General features: G+C 41.7%; 1 protein-coding gene across 1 annotated transcript in view; it reads right to left on the bottom strand.

Annotated features, from left to right (window-relative positions):
• IQCA1 (IQ motif containing with AAA domain 1) overlaps positions 1-17,210 on the bottom strand; it is a 163,539-nt gene that overhangs the window by 3,852 nt on the left and 142,477 nt on the right. The window contains exons 16-18 of the mRNA XM_038421943.2: positions 12,975-13,061; positions 4,043-4,220; positions 225-463 (exon numbers count right to left, since the gene is read on the bottom strand). Of these exons, the coding sequence (XP_038277871.1) occupies positions 225-463; positions 4,043-4,220; positions 12,975-13,061 (504 nt within the window). The remainder of the gene's footprint in view (positions 1-224; positions 464-4,042; positions 4,221-12,974; positions 13,062-17,210) is intronic.

The following is a 17,210-nucleotide window of genomic DNA, read 5'->3' as shown; positions in this document are numbered from 1 at the left end:
GAGGACAGCATGAGCAATTAGTAGACACAATAGACTTAACCCCATGAGACAGTCAGCACCAATCCCATTCAGGTGCAGATACATTCTAAAAGATGCAGCTTACTACAGCTAGTCTGTAGCAGGTCATGTTTTGGTTGTAGTTAGAGGACACACATGTGGGAGATGCGTGAGAACGCTGAAAGGGAGAGTGAAAGGGACATTGTTTACATAGATGTTAACTTCACCTTGTACGTTTCTTCTTCCTCTTTGTACACTGGGTCCTGCCTGGCCAGGGAACTCAGGAACTCAGCAGCTGTTAGTGGCTTGTTAGTCATCTGCCTGAGGCGTCGTTCACTGAGGACAGTTTGCACGGCATAAACGATGTGTCCCTGGGTGAAACCATCGGAAACCTTTGCTAGGCAACTTATGTTCAAAGATTTGGTGACAACCCCTCTATTCTGCAGGATGATGTGTTTCCATAAGACTGGTTATCACCAACAGGAGAGGGAAGAGAAACCCAAGAACATGTATTAAGGAGACAGAAAAGCAATCTGAGTGACCTGGCTAATCACTTTGTACCTAAAGTTCTTTCTGAGAAGGAAAATGAAAATATAGGACATCAGTACAATCAGCAAACCAAAAAGATTTGATTTGATATATAGAGAGATATTTATATATGCACCCTGTCCATATGGGGGAAATACACAATTAAACTAAGCATTTTTTAATCTACTCTGTATATATCCATGTGTGTCTGTATATATGCATACACGTAATTTGGCCAGGTTTTTAAATCACGGTGCCTAAAGTTAGACACTTACATCCATGGCATGGATTTTAATAGGTGCTGAACACGCAGCTTCCATCACAGTCAATGAGAGATACAAGGGCTCATTACTATGCTTTAGGTGTCTAAGACCCTGATCCTCCAAAGACTTGGGCACATGTTTAAAATGATAGGCATATGTCTTTGCAGGTGTAGGGCTATGTCTGCAAATACTATGGTGCATTAATCTCATGCCTTTGTCTTTTAGCTTGCAAACTCTGGAGGACAGGGACCACATTTTTCATATTTAGAAAGTGCCTAGTGCTTTGTGGGTGCCACAAAAAATCTGAATAAATAAGACTAAAATCCATCACCCTTTGCATGGTAACGCATAGATCCCAAAGTCATGCTGATTACAATCTTTATACTACCATAGATTCCACAGATTCTTAAACATATCTCCCTAGAAAGTCTTTTTAAAAATATTTTCTTTGTCTAAAAAGTGAAACAAGTGAAAATAGTGACTTAGACAAATTGCATATAGAGGATTGAAATTGTAGTAGTGTAGCATGGTAGAGCTGTTTGTGCCGCGTGAGTGATCTGTGTTTGAAGACACAGTATATGGCATAATAATATGCATGGGGAGAGTTACAATTATGAGACTGTTGCAGCATCTAGTAATAGTCTTTGTGTAAGAGAAAAACTGCTTCACCTTTCCTTCTATTGTAATGTAGATATTATGGACTTTTATTCATAACCACTGACTTCGTTTTTCATTCTAGAAAACAGTGTTCTTCAACTTGATTTATACCCTAGTCTCAATAACTATTGGCTGAATCACTGATTCATAATAGGGAAATTGATACATGCAGCGGTGAACATTTATTTTGTGTTTCCCTGTGTTGTGCAGCGTAGCTTCCACTGCAGTCGAGGATCATGGATAAGAAGAGAAACTGATGCACATCATGACTAATATCAGCTCTCCAGATGTAATGACTGCCATTGTGTGTTTGCTGTACCCATACTGGGTATAAATGAAAGATCTTGTGCTGTAGAAAAGTAAAAGGGTTACAGGCTATGTGTGCAATTTGGGCAGCTGTAGTTATGAATGTCTGGTGTTTTAAGCCTGTTAGAAATCAGCCATAAAAATTCGATATGACTCTCAAACTGGGGGACTGGCCATGATAAGTGCTGAGTTCCTCATGTGAAGGAGTTAATGGGGAGTTAAGGGTGCTTGGCACCAAGAAAGTGCTCTAGCATGTTGCAAGATTTCCTACAGTTTGTCAGTCTGATCTCAAGAATAAACTTACTGTTTGGTGAAAATGTGTGTGATGATTTTAAAGGGGCAGTGTCAAATAATTAAGGCCCAAATTTTATCCACCTTAAATTTTAGACAGTGGTGACTTTTCTTTGCATGCTCAGATTAAGGATTTAATCCCTTTTGGTTGTAACTCTCCTTTGGATTCTAAATTAATGATGAGTAAAACCCATAAAATGGCGGTTAAGCCCCAGCAGCTGATCTGACCTATTCAAACTCACTTTCTTCCATCTCTCTTCTCCACATTCTAGCCATGTCTCACTCCCCTAATTTAAGAAGAGCCTTATCTGTTATTAACTTGTCAGGGCTGCAGCATGCATGTCCTACTGTTGTTATACAGTCTGGTTCTGTCTAGAGGCAAGTGTTCTATCTGCACTATGGAAATGATGGCATGTGGGACAGAGTTGCAACAGACTAGCCCCTTAACACAGTTAAAAATTTGCTGTTTCTTGCACCAAACTGCGGTGAGCAAGCTCCTGAATGGTGGTACAACGCTGGACTTCCCAGAGCTGTAGTATGAGTTGGTAATATGGTGAATGTCTGATGCAATCCTGTGTACTTTGCTTGGGGCACAATCATGTTGTAAATAAGTGCCCCAAAATGACTAATTGTGGTACACCTGGGACTTAAGTGGTTTGTTTTAATTCTGTTTTAATTCTGCCTGGGACTTCAACCACAAGTGATAAAATAGTATGAAGAAAGTCTGTTGCTTTAGCAATTGTGAGCAGCTGAGGTGCTTATGCTAACAGCCCCGGCTCAGATAGGAGGGAATTGGTGGCAGGATATCCTCAGTGAGGAGTTTGATGAAAGATCCTTAATTTTAGACCTCTAGTTCACCACAGCACCTGATTCCAGACTTTTTCAGGAATGCGAAGGGGAATGATTGGCCTATTAAGTTCCCTGGGGTCTGTAATTCAATCCAAATTGACCTAAATTAACCTAAATAGCCTTTGCAGTTTTGAAAGTCACCAAGTCTGGGCTCTTCTGAACCATGGGGAAGTGATTTCAAAAGATGTAAGCAGCTGAGGTACGTAAGTCGATCGGTGCCGGATCGAACTGGGAAGAGACTGGTAGCAGAGCATTCTCAATTAGGTTTTTTCAGAGATGATCTTACCAATAGCTAGTGGGACTAAGGAGTGAATGTTGGGGAGCAGATTGCTGTGGAGTTGGGCAAGTCTTTTAAAATGTCTTAAAAATGTCTGTTTGATTCTGGTTTTAAACTATGTTAGTGCCCACAGAATTGATAGCCACAATGTATGGCAATGAATAGGTAAACAACAAATAACTGTTAAGATTTCAAGGAACCAAAACTCCAGGAAATTCACTGTTAAAGATAATACTTTGTTTTGGGTGGCTGTGTGGCAATGGGAAGAGTTGGGGCTGCAGAGAAGTATGAGATGACTGGAGGGCTTAAATCTTAATTGTGACTTTTCTGGCATCTGCCAAGTTTGCCTTGGAATCTTAAAGTTGATCTATAAGCCTAGACAAAGTATTTTTGATAGTGATAAAACACAATATTCCAAAAATGAAACAGTTTATGAATAGAATCTAAATTATGTTCTTTAAAATGTGGAACCCAGTTAGAAATAATAGCCGTTCAAACTCTACTTCCTGTAAAAAGTTGGGTTAAAAATAAAAATGAGTACCCAGATGGGTTCTGGTCATTTATAGAGCCAGAAATAATAGTCCAAGTCCAGATTCAATGTACCTTAAACCTAAATACATAACATGAAGTACAGCCACAGGAGAATACAACTTTTTTCTTCATTTTTATGAGACTGATTTTTTTTAACTTGTCTTATACCATAAAGTTAACTGAAAATTTCAGGTGCCTAGGTGCACACAGTATATGAGTTCAGGTTAAATCATGTTTTGACAATAGCCGGATAAAGGTATCCCTCCTGTGGCATGTTATTTTTTTAGCATGTTTTCATATAAACAGCTGATCTTGTTCTGCCATGATGATTTAATATACTTGCCAAATCTTGAAGCATAGTCTGGCCTCGGAATCAGAATGATTTTTTTGTAAACTTTGCAGAAAGGTTGGAGGTCAGCATCAAAGGGACGTTCGGTAGTCCCCACAACCAGGACTCTGTCCTCTGCTTTCAAACTCTTCAGGATTTTGGGGAGATTCTTTTTCAGACGTTTAGGTTCCATCTTCAGGAGCAGATATATATATGGAAAAAAGTGAAATGTTAGCACCCATCCTTTAGAGTTAGGCAGGTGAAATAGCGCCTAAAATAACACCCTCTGAATGCTCTATATAAAGAAAGCTTTATGGCTCTCTGTTGTCAGAGGTACACTTACATTTACACTTAGTGTAAAGAGAAGAGATACTCAGCATAAGTGGGACTAAGTTAAGCTTTTGCCTTCTGGGTCAAGTCTGCCTATTGCAGGTTGAGTCAGTACTTAATTTCTATTACGAATTTGTGATTTTTTTTTTGAATTTCTGTGTTTCCCTGTTTCATCTGAAGGCACTGACTAATGGAAAAGCAGGAAGGAAGGAAGCTAGCTTTTTTTTTTTTTTTAGATCCTTTAATATCAGCTGGATAATATCAGTGTACTTGGTTTAACTTCAATACCAAGAAAACTGCTAGGATTTGTAATGTGTGCTCTTGTATCTTGAAGATCTAGATTTACAAACAAGCAGCTGTGTTTTCAATGAGATAAGTGGGTTCCTCACATTCTTCCATGATTTTTGGTTAGCAAAGCTCCAAGTTCATAAATTAAATACTTGGCTGTGTAAACTTAGTACTTATTTATTTGCAATAGTTTGCAGTCTTATTTCATCATAGATATTATATCACTGGTTAGCAGGGCCCTGCAGAGGTTATATGCTGCTGTGGTCTTATTGTATCTTTAAAATTCATAAACTGATGCATGTAGATAAAAAATAATCAGCTCTGCAAAGCAATGGATTGGGGTAAAAATTTTAAAAGGGCCTAAGTGATTTGAGAGCCTAGGTTCTATTTTCAAAAGACACTTAGAGCCCAATATTTAAAGATATTTAAGCACCCGAAGGGATTTTCAAAAGCACTTTGGTGCCTAACACCTATTGAGGTCAATGGGAGTTTGGTGCTTAGATACTTTTGAAGTTGGTGCCTAAATACCTTTAAAAATATGGCCTCTAGGCATTAGGAGCCTAAATCTATTGAAAGTCAATGGGTCTTAGGCTCCCAAGTCACTTTTGGGTCTTTTGAACATTTTACTTTGTCTTCTTGTTTTTACTGTATGTCAGGCTGCAACATGGGAGACCTTAACTTAGGGTATGTCTACACTACGAAATTAGGTCGAATTTATAGAAGTCAGTTTTGTAGAAAGCGTTTTTATATAGTTGAGTGTGTGTGTCCCCACACAAATGCTCTAAGTGCATGTAGTCGGCGGACTGTGTCCACAGTACCAAGGCAACAGTCGACTTCCGGAGCTTTGCACTGTGGGTAGCTATCCCACAGTTCCCGCAGTCTCCACCGCCCATTTGAATTCTGGGTAGAAATCCCAGTGCCTGATGGGGCTAAAACATTGTCGCGGGTGGTTCTGGGTACATATTGTCAGGCCCCCGTTCCCTCCCTCCCTCCCTCCCTCCCTCCGTAAAAGCAAGGGCAGACAATCGTTTTGCCCCTTTTTTCTTGAGTTACCTGTGCAGACGCCATACCACGGCAAGCGTGGAGCCCGCTCAGCTAACTGTCACCATATGACTCCTGGGTGCTGGTGAACATGGTACTGCATTGCTACACAGCAGCCATTTATTGCCTTTTGGCAGCAGACAGTGCAGCATGACTGGTAGCCGTCGTTGACGTAGTCCTGGGTGCTCTTTTAACCGGGCGCCTGGGCAAACATGGGAGTGACTCAGCCAGGTCATTTCCCTTGTTTCGTCTCATGGCAATTGAGTCCTACCAGCAGTGCGCTGTCTTTTAATCTGCAGCTAGCAGAAGACGATGGCCAGTAGTCATACTGCACCGTCTTATGCCGAGCACCCAGGAGGTGACGATGGCTAGCGGTCGTACTGCACAGTCTGCTGCCAGCATGATGTATAAAGATAGATGAAGTGGCTCAAAACAAGAAATAGACCAGATTTGTTTTGTATTCGTTTTCTCCTCCCTCCCTCCCTCTGTGAAATCAACGGCCTGCTAAACCCAGTTTTGAGTTCTATCCTTGAGGTTTTGAGTTCTATCCTTGAGGCGGCCATTCAGTTTCTCGCAAAGCCACTCCCTTTGTTGATTTTAATTCCCTGTAAGCCAACCCTGTAAGCCCTGTCATCAGTCGCCCCTCCCTCCATCAGGGCAACAGCAGACAATCGTTCTGCGCCTTTTTTCTGTGCAAACGCCATACCACGGCAAGCATGGAGCCCACTCAGATCACTTTGGCAATTAGGAGCACATTAAACACCATACGCATTATCCAGCAGTATATGCAGCACCAGAACCTGGCAAAGTGAAACTGGGCAAGTAGATGACGTCAGCGCGGTGACAAGAGTGATGAGGGCATGGACACAGACTTCTCTCAAAGCACGGGCCCTGCCAATGTGGGCATCATGGTGCTAATGGGGCAGGTTCATGCGGTGGAACGCCGATTCTGGGCTCGGGAAACAAGCACAGACTGGTGGGATCGCATAGTGTTGCAGGTCTGGGACGATTCGTAGTGGCTGCAAAACTTTTGCATGCGTAAGGGCACAGTCATGGAACTTTGTGACTTGCTTTCCCCTGCCCTGAAGTGCATGAATACCAAGATGAGAGCAGCCCTCACAGTTGAGAAGCGAGTGGCAATAGTCCTGTGGAAGCTTGCAACACCAGACAGCTACCGGTCAGTCAGGAATCAATTTGGAGTGGGCAAATCTACTGTGGGGGCTGCTGTGATGCAAGTAGCCAACGCAATCAAAGATCTGCTGATATCAAGGGTAGTGACCCTGGGAAATGTGCAGGTCATAGTGGATGGCTTTGCTGCAATGGGATTCCCTAACTGTGGTGGGGCCATAGACGGAACCCATATCCCTATCTTGGCACCAGAGCACCAAGCCAGCGAGTACATAAACTACAAGGGGTACTTTTCAATAGTGCTGCAAGCACTGGTGGATCATAAGGGACATTTCACCAACGTCAATGTGGGATGGCCGGGAAAGGTACATGATGCTCGCATCTTCAGGAACTCTGGTCTGTTTCAAAAGCTGCAGGAAGGGACTTTCTTCCCAGACCAGAAAATAACCATTGGGGATGTTGAAATGCCTATAGTTATCCTTGGGGACCCAGCCTCACCCTTAATGCCGTGGCTCATGAAGCCATACATAGACAGCCTGGAGAGTAGTCAGGAGCTGTTCAACTACAGGCTGAGCAAGTGTAGAACGGTGGTAGAATGTGCATTTGGATGTTTAAAAGTGTGCTGGTGCAGTTTACTAACTCGGTTAGACCTCAGCGAAACCAATATTCCCACTGTTATTACTGCTTGCTGTGCGCTCCACAATATCTGTGAGAATAAGGGGGAGATGTTTATGGTGGGGTGGGAGGTTGGAGCAAATTGCCTGGCTGCTGGTTACACACAGCCAGACATCAGGGCAGTTAGAAGAGCACGGGAGGGTGTGGTGCGCATCAGAGAAGCTTTGAAAACCAGTTTCATGACTTGCCAGGCTACGGTGTGAAAGTTCTGTTTGTTTCTCCTTGATGAAATCCCCCGCCCCTTGGTTCACTCTACTTCCCTGTAAGCTAACCACCCTCCCCACCTCCCTTCGATCACTGCTTGCAGAGGCAATAAAGTCATTGTTGCTTCACATTCATGCATTCTTTATTAATTCATCACACAAATAGGGGGATAATTACCAAGGTAGCCCAGGAGGGGTGGTGGAGGAGGAAGGACAAGGCCACACAGCACTTTAAAGGTTTAAAACTTATTGAATGCCAGCCTTCTGTTACTTGGGCAATCCTCTGGGGTGGAGTGGCTGGGTGGCCAGAGGCCCCCCCACCATGTTCTTGGGCATCTGCGTGAAGAGGCTATGGAACTTGGGGAGGAGGGCGGTTGGTTACACAGGGGCTGTAGCGGCGGTCTGTGCTCCTGCTGCCTTTCCTGCAGCTCAACCATACGCTGGAGCATATTAGTTTGATCCTCCAGCAGCCTCAGCATTGAATCCTGCCTCCTCTCATCATGCTGCCGCCACCTTTCAGCTTCAGCCCTCTCTTCAGCCCACCACTTACTCTCTTCAGCCCGCCACCTCTCCTCCTGGTCATTTTGTGTTTTCCTGCACTCTGACATTGCTTGCCTCCATGCATTCATCTGTGCTCTGTCAGTGTGGGAGGACAGCATGAGCTCAGAGAACATTTCATCGCGAGTGCGTTTTTTTCACTTTCCAATCTTCGCTCTGGGAAGGAGAAGATCCTGTGATCCTTGAAACACATGCAGCTGGTGGAGAAAAAAAAAGGGACAGTGGTATTTGAAAAGACACATTTCATAGAACAATGGGTACACTCTTTCACAGTAAACCTTGCTATTAACATTACATACATAGCACATGTGCTTTTGTTACAAGATCGCATTTTGCCTCCCCCCACTGCGTGGCTAACAGCGGGGAACATTTCTGTTCAGCCATAGGCAAATAGCCCAGCAGGAACAGGCACCTCTGAATGTCCCCTTAAGAAAAGCACCCTATTTCAACCAGGTGACCATGAATGATATTACTCTCCTGAGGATAATACAGAGAGATAAAGAATGGATGTTGTTTGAACGCCAGCAAACATACACTGCAATGCTTTGTTCTACAATGATCCCCGAGTACGTGCTACTGGCCTGGAGTGGTAAAATGTCCTTCCATGGTGGATGGAATAAGGCTGCCCTCCACAGAAACCTTTTGCAAAGGCTTTGGGAGTATATCCAGGAGAGCCACGAATGCCAGGGCAAATTAATCATTAAACATGCTGGCTTTTAAACCTTGTATAGTATTTTAAAAGGTACACTCACCAGAGGTCTCTTCTCCACCTGGTGGGTCCGGGAGGCAGCCTTGGGAGGGTTCGGGAGGTACTGGCTCCAGGTCCAGGGTGAGAAACAGTTCCTGGCTGTCAGGAAAACCGGTTTCTCCGCTTGTTTGCTGTGAGCTATCTACAACCTCCTCATCATCGTCTTCCTTGTCCCCAAAACCTGCTTCCGTGTTGCCTCCATCTCCATTGAAGGAGTCAAACAACATGACTGGGGTAGTGGTGGCTGAACCCCCTAAAATCGCATGCATCTCATCATAGAAGCGGCATGTTTGGGGCTCTGACCCAGAGCAGCCGTTCATCTCTCTGGTTTTCTGGTAGGCTTGCCTCAGCTCCTTAAGTTTCACATGGCACTGCTCTGGGTCCCTGTTATGGCCTCTGTCCTTCATGCCCTGGGAGATTTTCACAAATGTTTTGGCATTTTGAAAACTGGAACGTAGTTCTGATAGCATAGATTCCTCTCCCCATACAGCGATCAGATCCCGTACCTCCCATTCGGTCCATGCTGGAGCTCTTTTGCAATTCTGGGACTCCATCATGGTCACCTATGCTGATGAACTCTGCATGGTCACCTCTGCTGATGAGCTTTGCATGGTCACCTGCAGCTTGCCACACTGGCCAAATAGGAAATTGAAATTCAAAAGTTTGCGGGCCTTTTCCTGTCCACCTGGTCAGTGCATCTGAGTTGAGAGTGCTGTCCAGAGCAGTCACAATGGAGCACTCTGGGATAGCTCCCGGAGGCCAATACCATCTAATTGCATCCACAGTCCCCCAAATTTGACCCAGCAAAACCGATTTCAGCGCTAATCCCCTTGTCAGGGGTGGAGTAAGGAAATCGATTTTAAGAGCCCTTTAAGTAAAAAAAAAGGGCTTAGTCATGTGGACGGGTGCAGGGTTATATCGATTTAATTCTAAATTAATTTAATTAATTTAAATTAAATTAATTCTAAATGCTAAATTCGACCTCAGCACCTAGTGTAGACCAGGGCTTAGCTCTGGACTCAGCCTTCCATAGTGCAAATATGGAGGAAACTATGTACTCTGAGGTTCCTGAGTTTCAAGGATGGACTATATCCTGCCCTGTGAATGGCCTTGCCAGGCAAAGTTTTTCATCTGCTTGTACCAGCAGTTGCTGAAAGGAGGGAAGTGCTTATTCTTTGGATTAAAGAGTACAAAGAAGGAGAAATTAGAAATGAAAGAAAACTCCGAACAATCAAGGGGAAGAGGAAATAACATTTTCTTCCAGTTTAGTTAGATAAAATATATATATTCTCTCTTTTTCTAAATCATTCTTCAAAGTCACACTGAGAGTCTAGTTATTAGATTGCCAATTGCTTAATAATATTAGAACTGACATGTTAGTGGGCAACACAGTTTAATGGTCTGAAATAAGGACTTCAAACACCAACCTCCTGAATTCTTTACCCCAGCTTTGCCACTGATTAGTTAGGTAGCCTTTGGTGAGAGATTTCACTTCTCTGGTCCTGTTCATACTAGCCAGAGTATCATTGAAAATACTTTTTAAAATAAAAGTTTGTGCTACCGGTGAGGACTGGCCACACATAGTTGTGTTAAAAAGGGTTTGTAGCCAGTTCATTCTGGCTGCACAATTTCCCAATATTTAGGGAGACATTTGGATTTTTACTTGCCTATCTTATAAGGATGTTGGAAGGAGTCCTTAATGTGAGTAAAGTGTTTTGAAAATGAAAACTGTTATTTGAGAGAATTATCATTATTATATGGCACTAATTAGGCTCCAAAATTAGCACTGCGTTAAAATAAATGGTAGAGGTTAAACTATTGCTGCTGATTAGAGATCTTAGTTTATAGGCCGCTAATATATCCCTTCTACTGGGAAGGGTATCTTGGCAACAGGAACTGTCAGATAATTACAAAAATAAAAATTCTCCTCTGCTCTTTCCCCGAGTCTTTGTGCTAAGTCCTAATTCAGCCATTACATTCTGAGCAATCCATTTTTTGGTAGAGGTAGTAGCTTTCTGTATTTCCACAGATCTAGAGTCAGTTACAGTGAGAGCTCATGTTGTCAAGATGTAGGAATCTTAATTTTAAAATCTAAATGACTGTACTACTGCCAGCCTTCCACCCCCCACTAGTGCCTACATTCGCATCCACTCCAGTGTGAAGCCTAGAAAGCCATTTTGGCATTAGTGTGTCTACAGCTCCTATTGTATATTTGAAAATAATATATGACCATTGTATTGTAGGGATATATCCTGAAAGCTAATAATACTCCCATTCACTTTAAAAGAAAAATGTCTGTAGCAAGAAAGTCCATTGAACAGGGTACCCAGGATTTCAGCTGTCTTCCAAATCTGGATTGGAGAAAGTGGGGTGTATTGTGAAGGTGCCCCAGGTTCCTGAAGAAAGATAGTGACTATTGCTTGCACCATTAGCAACTGGGTTACCATGACAGATTTAATACTTGACTATCTGGCTGTCAATTCTGGAAAGGCAGGAAAGGGCTGACCTGAAAAGAGGAGGGCAATGGAGGCCAGTTTTATAATGGGCCTTCCACAAAATATAAGGTTTTCTATTATCACAATCTAAGCCATTGTGCCAAAATCATTGCCTGGGGAGGTGTACAATTGGCTCTCAGTGACTGTGTATGTATCCAAAGGTAGAATTTAGCTTACCATCCCAGCTACCTTTCTGCTTTCTGTTACCTATTTTCCTAGATTCCTCTTTCCCTATGCTGCCATTACTGTTGGGGGTTCTCTTATTGAGGCCTGCTCAGACTGCTTGTTAATGCTAATAGGAGGAATACAGACCCCTTTAGCTGGTTCAGAATGTTGGATACAGCTTGTGCTATTTGTGTAACAGTGAGACTAGAGACAAGTGAGCTCAGCCATGGAGCCCATCTATTTTCATCAAGGAAATATGTGAATTTCTACTAAATGTGAACAGATCGGAGTGCAATTTATATGACTGCCCTAGCATTGCATTTTGGAAGTTATATCAGGGCTAAATTCTGTCCTCAGATGCACACAGACTGCTGCTAATGAAGCCAGTAGATAAAGACTATGAACACTCATGGCAATATTTGTCCCATCATCTTCGTTACAATAGTAGTTGCAACCAAGATTTGAGAATTAGGGAATTATTTGCTTTCAGTATGGTACGTCAGCCACCAGAGGGCATCAATCACCACATACATAAGTCATAAAATAAGTACTCTAAACAGCTTGTGAAATGACAGGCTAATTTAAGATAGTATGTCATCAGTATCTTAAAAATATTGCATTTGTGTTCTGACAAAAAATACAAACAATCTTTAAAAAAAAATGGTTCAGTTTGACATAGAATCAAAAGAATCAGTTGTGGCTAAAGTCCTGAAAGCTTTGTGAATTGAATGAGTATTTCCCATGTGACCCTGTTTGCTGTTGTACAAGTTGCTTTATATGAAATGCAGTGTGTTTCTGCATGTTTTTACTGTTCTTTACTAGTGGGAAATTGCTGGTTATGGGAAGGAAGTAATTAAAACAGGAATTCCAGGAGGTAAATAAAAACCTGTAAACTTAACTGTTTGACCTATACTCTTAGTTTTTACAGTGCAGATTTGTCCTTGTTCCTTTATTATTGATGAATAAAGCTGAATAATTTAAGCTCGTCTTCAGTCTTAGTTTCTTCCTTTGTATTTTTTTAGGTTTTCCATTTTTCTTTCATTTTTATTTCTCTTGCTGTGCCATCAGCAGTCATGAGCATTGGGCAAATTACTTTTAAATAAGGCCAGTTTAGGTGACTTCTTCAAGAGCTTGTGAGAGGTCATGAGACTTTCTTTTAAAAAATGAAAGTGAGGCAAGCTATTATAAAGGGAGCATTGGCAGGTCTGGTCTTAGTGGTACATGTTAAGCTGGGAAATGCCCCTGTTCCTTTGGGTCAGGTCTACTACGGTATGTGAAATTATTATAGGTTTAGAAATCAAACAGGAGCCCTTCACCTCTTTTTCAGATTTCGGTACTCTTTTGTAGAATGTTTTTTCTGTGTCTCCAATCCAGATGACTGAAGGCTGTAGCTGCTTAGCCACCTAGGAGAAATGAGAGGAAATATATGAAGTTAATTAAAATGGCTAAAATTTCAAACCTGCCCTGCCTGCGTTTACTATTATAGTAGCTATATCTCACCAAATCAATTCCCTGCCATTTGCAGGAGCCTTGGATATTGGTGCACCTTGGTCCCTCCTAGTCTCTGCCTGTGGCACACAGTAGTTCAGTCTCCCAAGGGCTGTACTGCTTTTGTCTAATCCAGGGATAACTGGTGGGGTAGAGTGGCCTGTGATGTGCAGGAGGTCAGAAAAGATGATCTTTAGTCATAGATGAACTCTGATTCTACATCCACATTTAGGGATCAAAGAAGACTGTTTTCTTCCCCTAGAAGTGCTGAGTGCTTGTAGCTGCCATTGGCTTTATTGCTGAGCACTTTTTGGCAAATCATGCCTCTTTTATTTAGGAATCTAATGTAATGGACTGAGCTGTGGCTTGAAAATTTTGGCCCATATGTTTAACTCACATTAATTGCTACAATCTCCTGGTTTAAATTCGATACCAAACTCCTAGTACATTGTTGTGACATGCTATATATTTTATTTGTGCAACAAAAGTTCTGTACTGCAGCGTTACATGATGTAGTTAAGCAAAATAGGCTTATGTGAAATGTCATCATTCACAGGGCATTGCACAATTAGCAGTTTAGCTAAGACAATATATTAAGTTTTGGTGCACATATTAATGTGCTTTCTACATCAAAACTTAGATGTACTATACCTCTGGCTCACAGCAGGATGGCAGCAATGCTACAGGCTTTTTCACAACTGCACTTCCTATTGCTATAGTAACCCTAGTGGTTTAGGAATTCTGCTGCCATGTATTAATCACATTGCAGTTTTTGCTGTCCGAGCTCTGTTAGATTGCTCCGTGACGGAAGTGCTGGCTGTAAATTGTAACTAGGATTAGTTTTTCTGCCATGCTCTTGTTCCATTCCATTTCTTCAGGTGAAGCTGTTGCTACTGGAAAGGGGGATGTAAATATCAGAAGCTTGTACGCATCATGCTAATGTTGATAAAGACCATTCCAGGATTTACAGCCCATGTACACTCACTTGGGATGTGGGAGACTCAGGTTCAAGTCCCTTTCCAAAGTAGACAGAGCAGGGATTTGAACGAGGGATTTCCCACATCCCAAGTGATTGCCCTAATGATCAGGCTATCAAGTATGACTTTTTTTTTCCGTGTAAAAATTTGAAAGGTCTCATTTTCACTCTGCACTGGAACAAAAACAATTTTCAAAACCTTGAAATTTTTTTTTCTGATATGGAATTGTTGTTTTTCGGCCAGCCCTAGAAATAAACATTCTTTTGAAAGTACTGTTAGCTTGGGTTTAGGCATTCCAGCCGCACTAAACAAAAAAACAGTAGAAAATAGTCATTTTAAGTGGATTTCTAAACATATGCTTGCCCTTTCTCACTGTTGATGGTTCCAAGAAGAAGTGATGCAAATTTAGACATGCAATACTTCAGTGGAAATAATCCATCAATTCTGGAATATGTCAAGTGATATCCCTCAGTTTGTTACTTGACTAGAACTTTTTTACCTGAGGAAATGGAAATCTTCACTAATTTTGGAAGGCATGAGCTAAAATGTTGAGTTATAATATTGAAGATTTATTTAAAATAAAGAGACTGGATGATAAATGACTATATGTGAACTCTGCCAAAATTTCATGTGTGCAGACAGGCAGATATCTGCATCTCTATTTACCCATATGTATAATTAGAGAGATGAAGTGTGAAGAATGATCAAATAGCATATGGAGTAAATAACCTGGATTAATGGCTAAAGGTATAAAATTATACAACAATAAGGCCATGTGGTCTTAAATTTCAAATAATCTGGTTTCTACATTTTCACAGTTATATTTTGGGCACCTCGAAACTTCAACACACATTGCTGGGATAAATTTAGAAGGCACTCTTGAAAATTTGGTCTTTATTATTTTGTAGCAGAATGGCAGACTTTTATCTTTATTGTATTGGAGCTGAATGGCAGATTTGGGGATGCAGGGCTCTTCTGCTGAGTCATCTTGTTATCAGGTATTTGAAACCTCCAATGTAACTATTTCTGAGTCATACTAACAGGTAGATTCTGTTAGCTCCAATCAGGGTATAAGAGGGGTTGGGTTCTCTTTCTCAGGAGCCGAGGGAATGAAGGCCTGGGACAGAGGTCATACATTGAAAAACCTTATGTTTGGCCAAGCTTGGGGAAGAAAACTAAGGCTGGAGTCTAAATTGTTAAGTTACCAAGAAAGTCAAAGCTCCTTAAAGGGTTCATACAGTATATGTATATAATCTATTCAGAGAAGTGTGGGAACTCTGCTTGCTTGCATATATTGCTTGGGGGGTTAGACTAGATGGCCTTTGTGGTCCCTTCTAACCCTATGGTTGTATGATAAAGCACCTTTTATCCAGAGATCCCCAAATCCTCAGCAAGCTCTACACAACTAACAAACCTTTTGTCATCTAGCACTTTATGGTTACCTCAGAGATACCTTGTGCTCCGAAGCACAGAGGGAGCTCATGGACTGCTCTTTCCATACATCCTTGAGTATAAAGCCAGGGAGACCACAGTGAATGGGAGTTTGCAGAGGGATTGTGCTTTCCTGGGGTGGAGGATTACCTCCCTGTCCCCTACTCAGGACTGGGGCTAATTGCTACAATTTAGTCTTCTGTTAATTTAGTCCAATTATAGGATATGTACATACACATCAGCCCACCCTACAGATTAGATTTTGTTGCCTGATATACAAGGGGTTTTCCATATTTCTTTCATTTAGGGGTCTGTGCTGCTGTTGCTATATTTATGTGTCTCCCATTAGTTGTTCAATCACATGCTGCAATGGGTCACTTCTCCCTTAATACTTACACTAATTGCTAACATTAATGCGAAGAGGAACTGCATGTGAACATTGAAGGGGGACTAGTTCCTTGAGGGTGTTTTCACTTTCCAAGGTAAATCAGTTGTACTAAGCTGATAGTTCAGTCTTTCTGATGCCCAGGGAAAGGTTACCGGGAAAACATGTTCCATACCTGTTACCTGACATAGTGGATAATGCTCTGCAGTTCATGTGGAGAACAAAGGTGGGGATTTCCAAAAGCACCTGGCCATGGTATAACTCTGTTTCCTTTAAAGTCAATAGTGAACTCCCATTTACATCAATGGGAACAGAGTTAGGCTAATGCCGAATTCTTCTGAACATCCCCTGCTAAACATTATATGTTGTGTATGGACACACTCACTTAAGTAGTACACAACACCCTGTTCTTTTATGGGTATTCTCTGGGATCCCACTAGGGCCTTTTCCTCTAGCAAAGAAGGCTGCCTCCAGATCCCCATTGCCTCAATGTTCTTTCAGCAATGGGGTTGTTAGAGAGGTCTGAGGCACTTGTCTTCCTTCCTCAGATGGCTCCGATGCTTAATTTGGGACCTGTACCTGTTGCAGCACTTTGCACTGCTAACTAGGCTATGGGCCCACTTTTATTCTAAATAACATTTACCCTTTTTCTTTCCTTTGGCACCCCGTTCCTCTTTTCTTTGCTATATTTCTCCATTGTTGAAGCTAACTGAAAACAAGGTAGAGAGTGAACCTAGTTTCTACCAGCTCTTGAATAAAGCAGATACTTCAATGATCTCTGATTTCTTATTCACAGCAATGAACTGTGAAAGAACAGAGGAGCATAGCATGGAGCAGCAGAATTCCACATATATGCTAATATGACATGATCCAACACACCAGTTTTGTGCTAATTAAAAAAAAAATCAGACACCCATAATCCATTGGTATCTAATTTAAATTGTTGGCAGATACAGAGCAGACTGTATGTCCCCCTGAAAGTGCTTTATTTGAATTATCCATGGGTAGTTTGAATCCATGGATAATTAAATGCACTGTACATAATTAATTTATAATTGAAATTTTATTAGCATTGCTGCATTCAACAATTTGTTGAAGTCACCAGCAGATGGCTCCTTACCCCTTCTAATACTGCATTAAGTTAGCAACATTTGATAAAAATTCATCTTCGCTGTAGTTTCAGCAACTAATCTGATGTACATTTATGACAAAAATGTTCTTTTGCTGTAACTCTTGCTCCTTCTGTCCATTTCCATTAATCAAAAATGCAT

This window comes from Dermochelys coriacea, chromosome 11 (assembly GCF_009764565.3).
Source record: "Dermochelys coriacea isolate rDerCor1 chromosome 11, rDerCor1.pri.v4, whole genome shotgun sequence".
NCBI lineage: Eukaryota > Metazoa > Chordata > Testudines > Dermochelyidae > Dermochelys > Dermochelys coriacea.
This window is presented reverse-complemented; position numbering and strand designations above follow the sequence as displayed.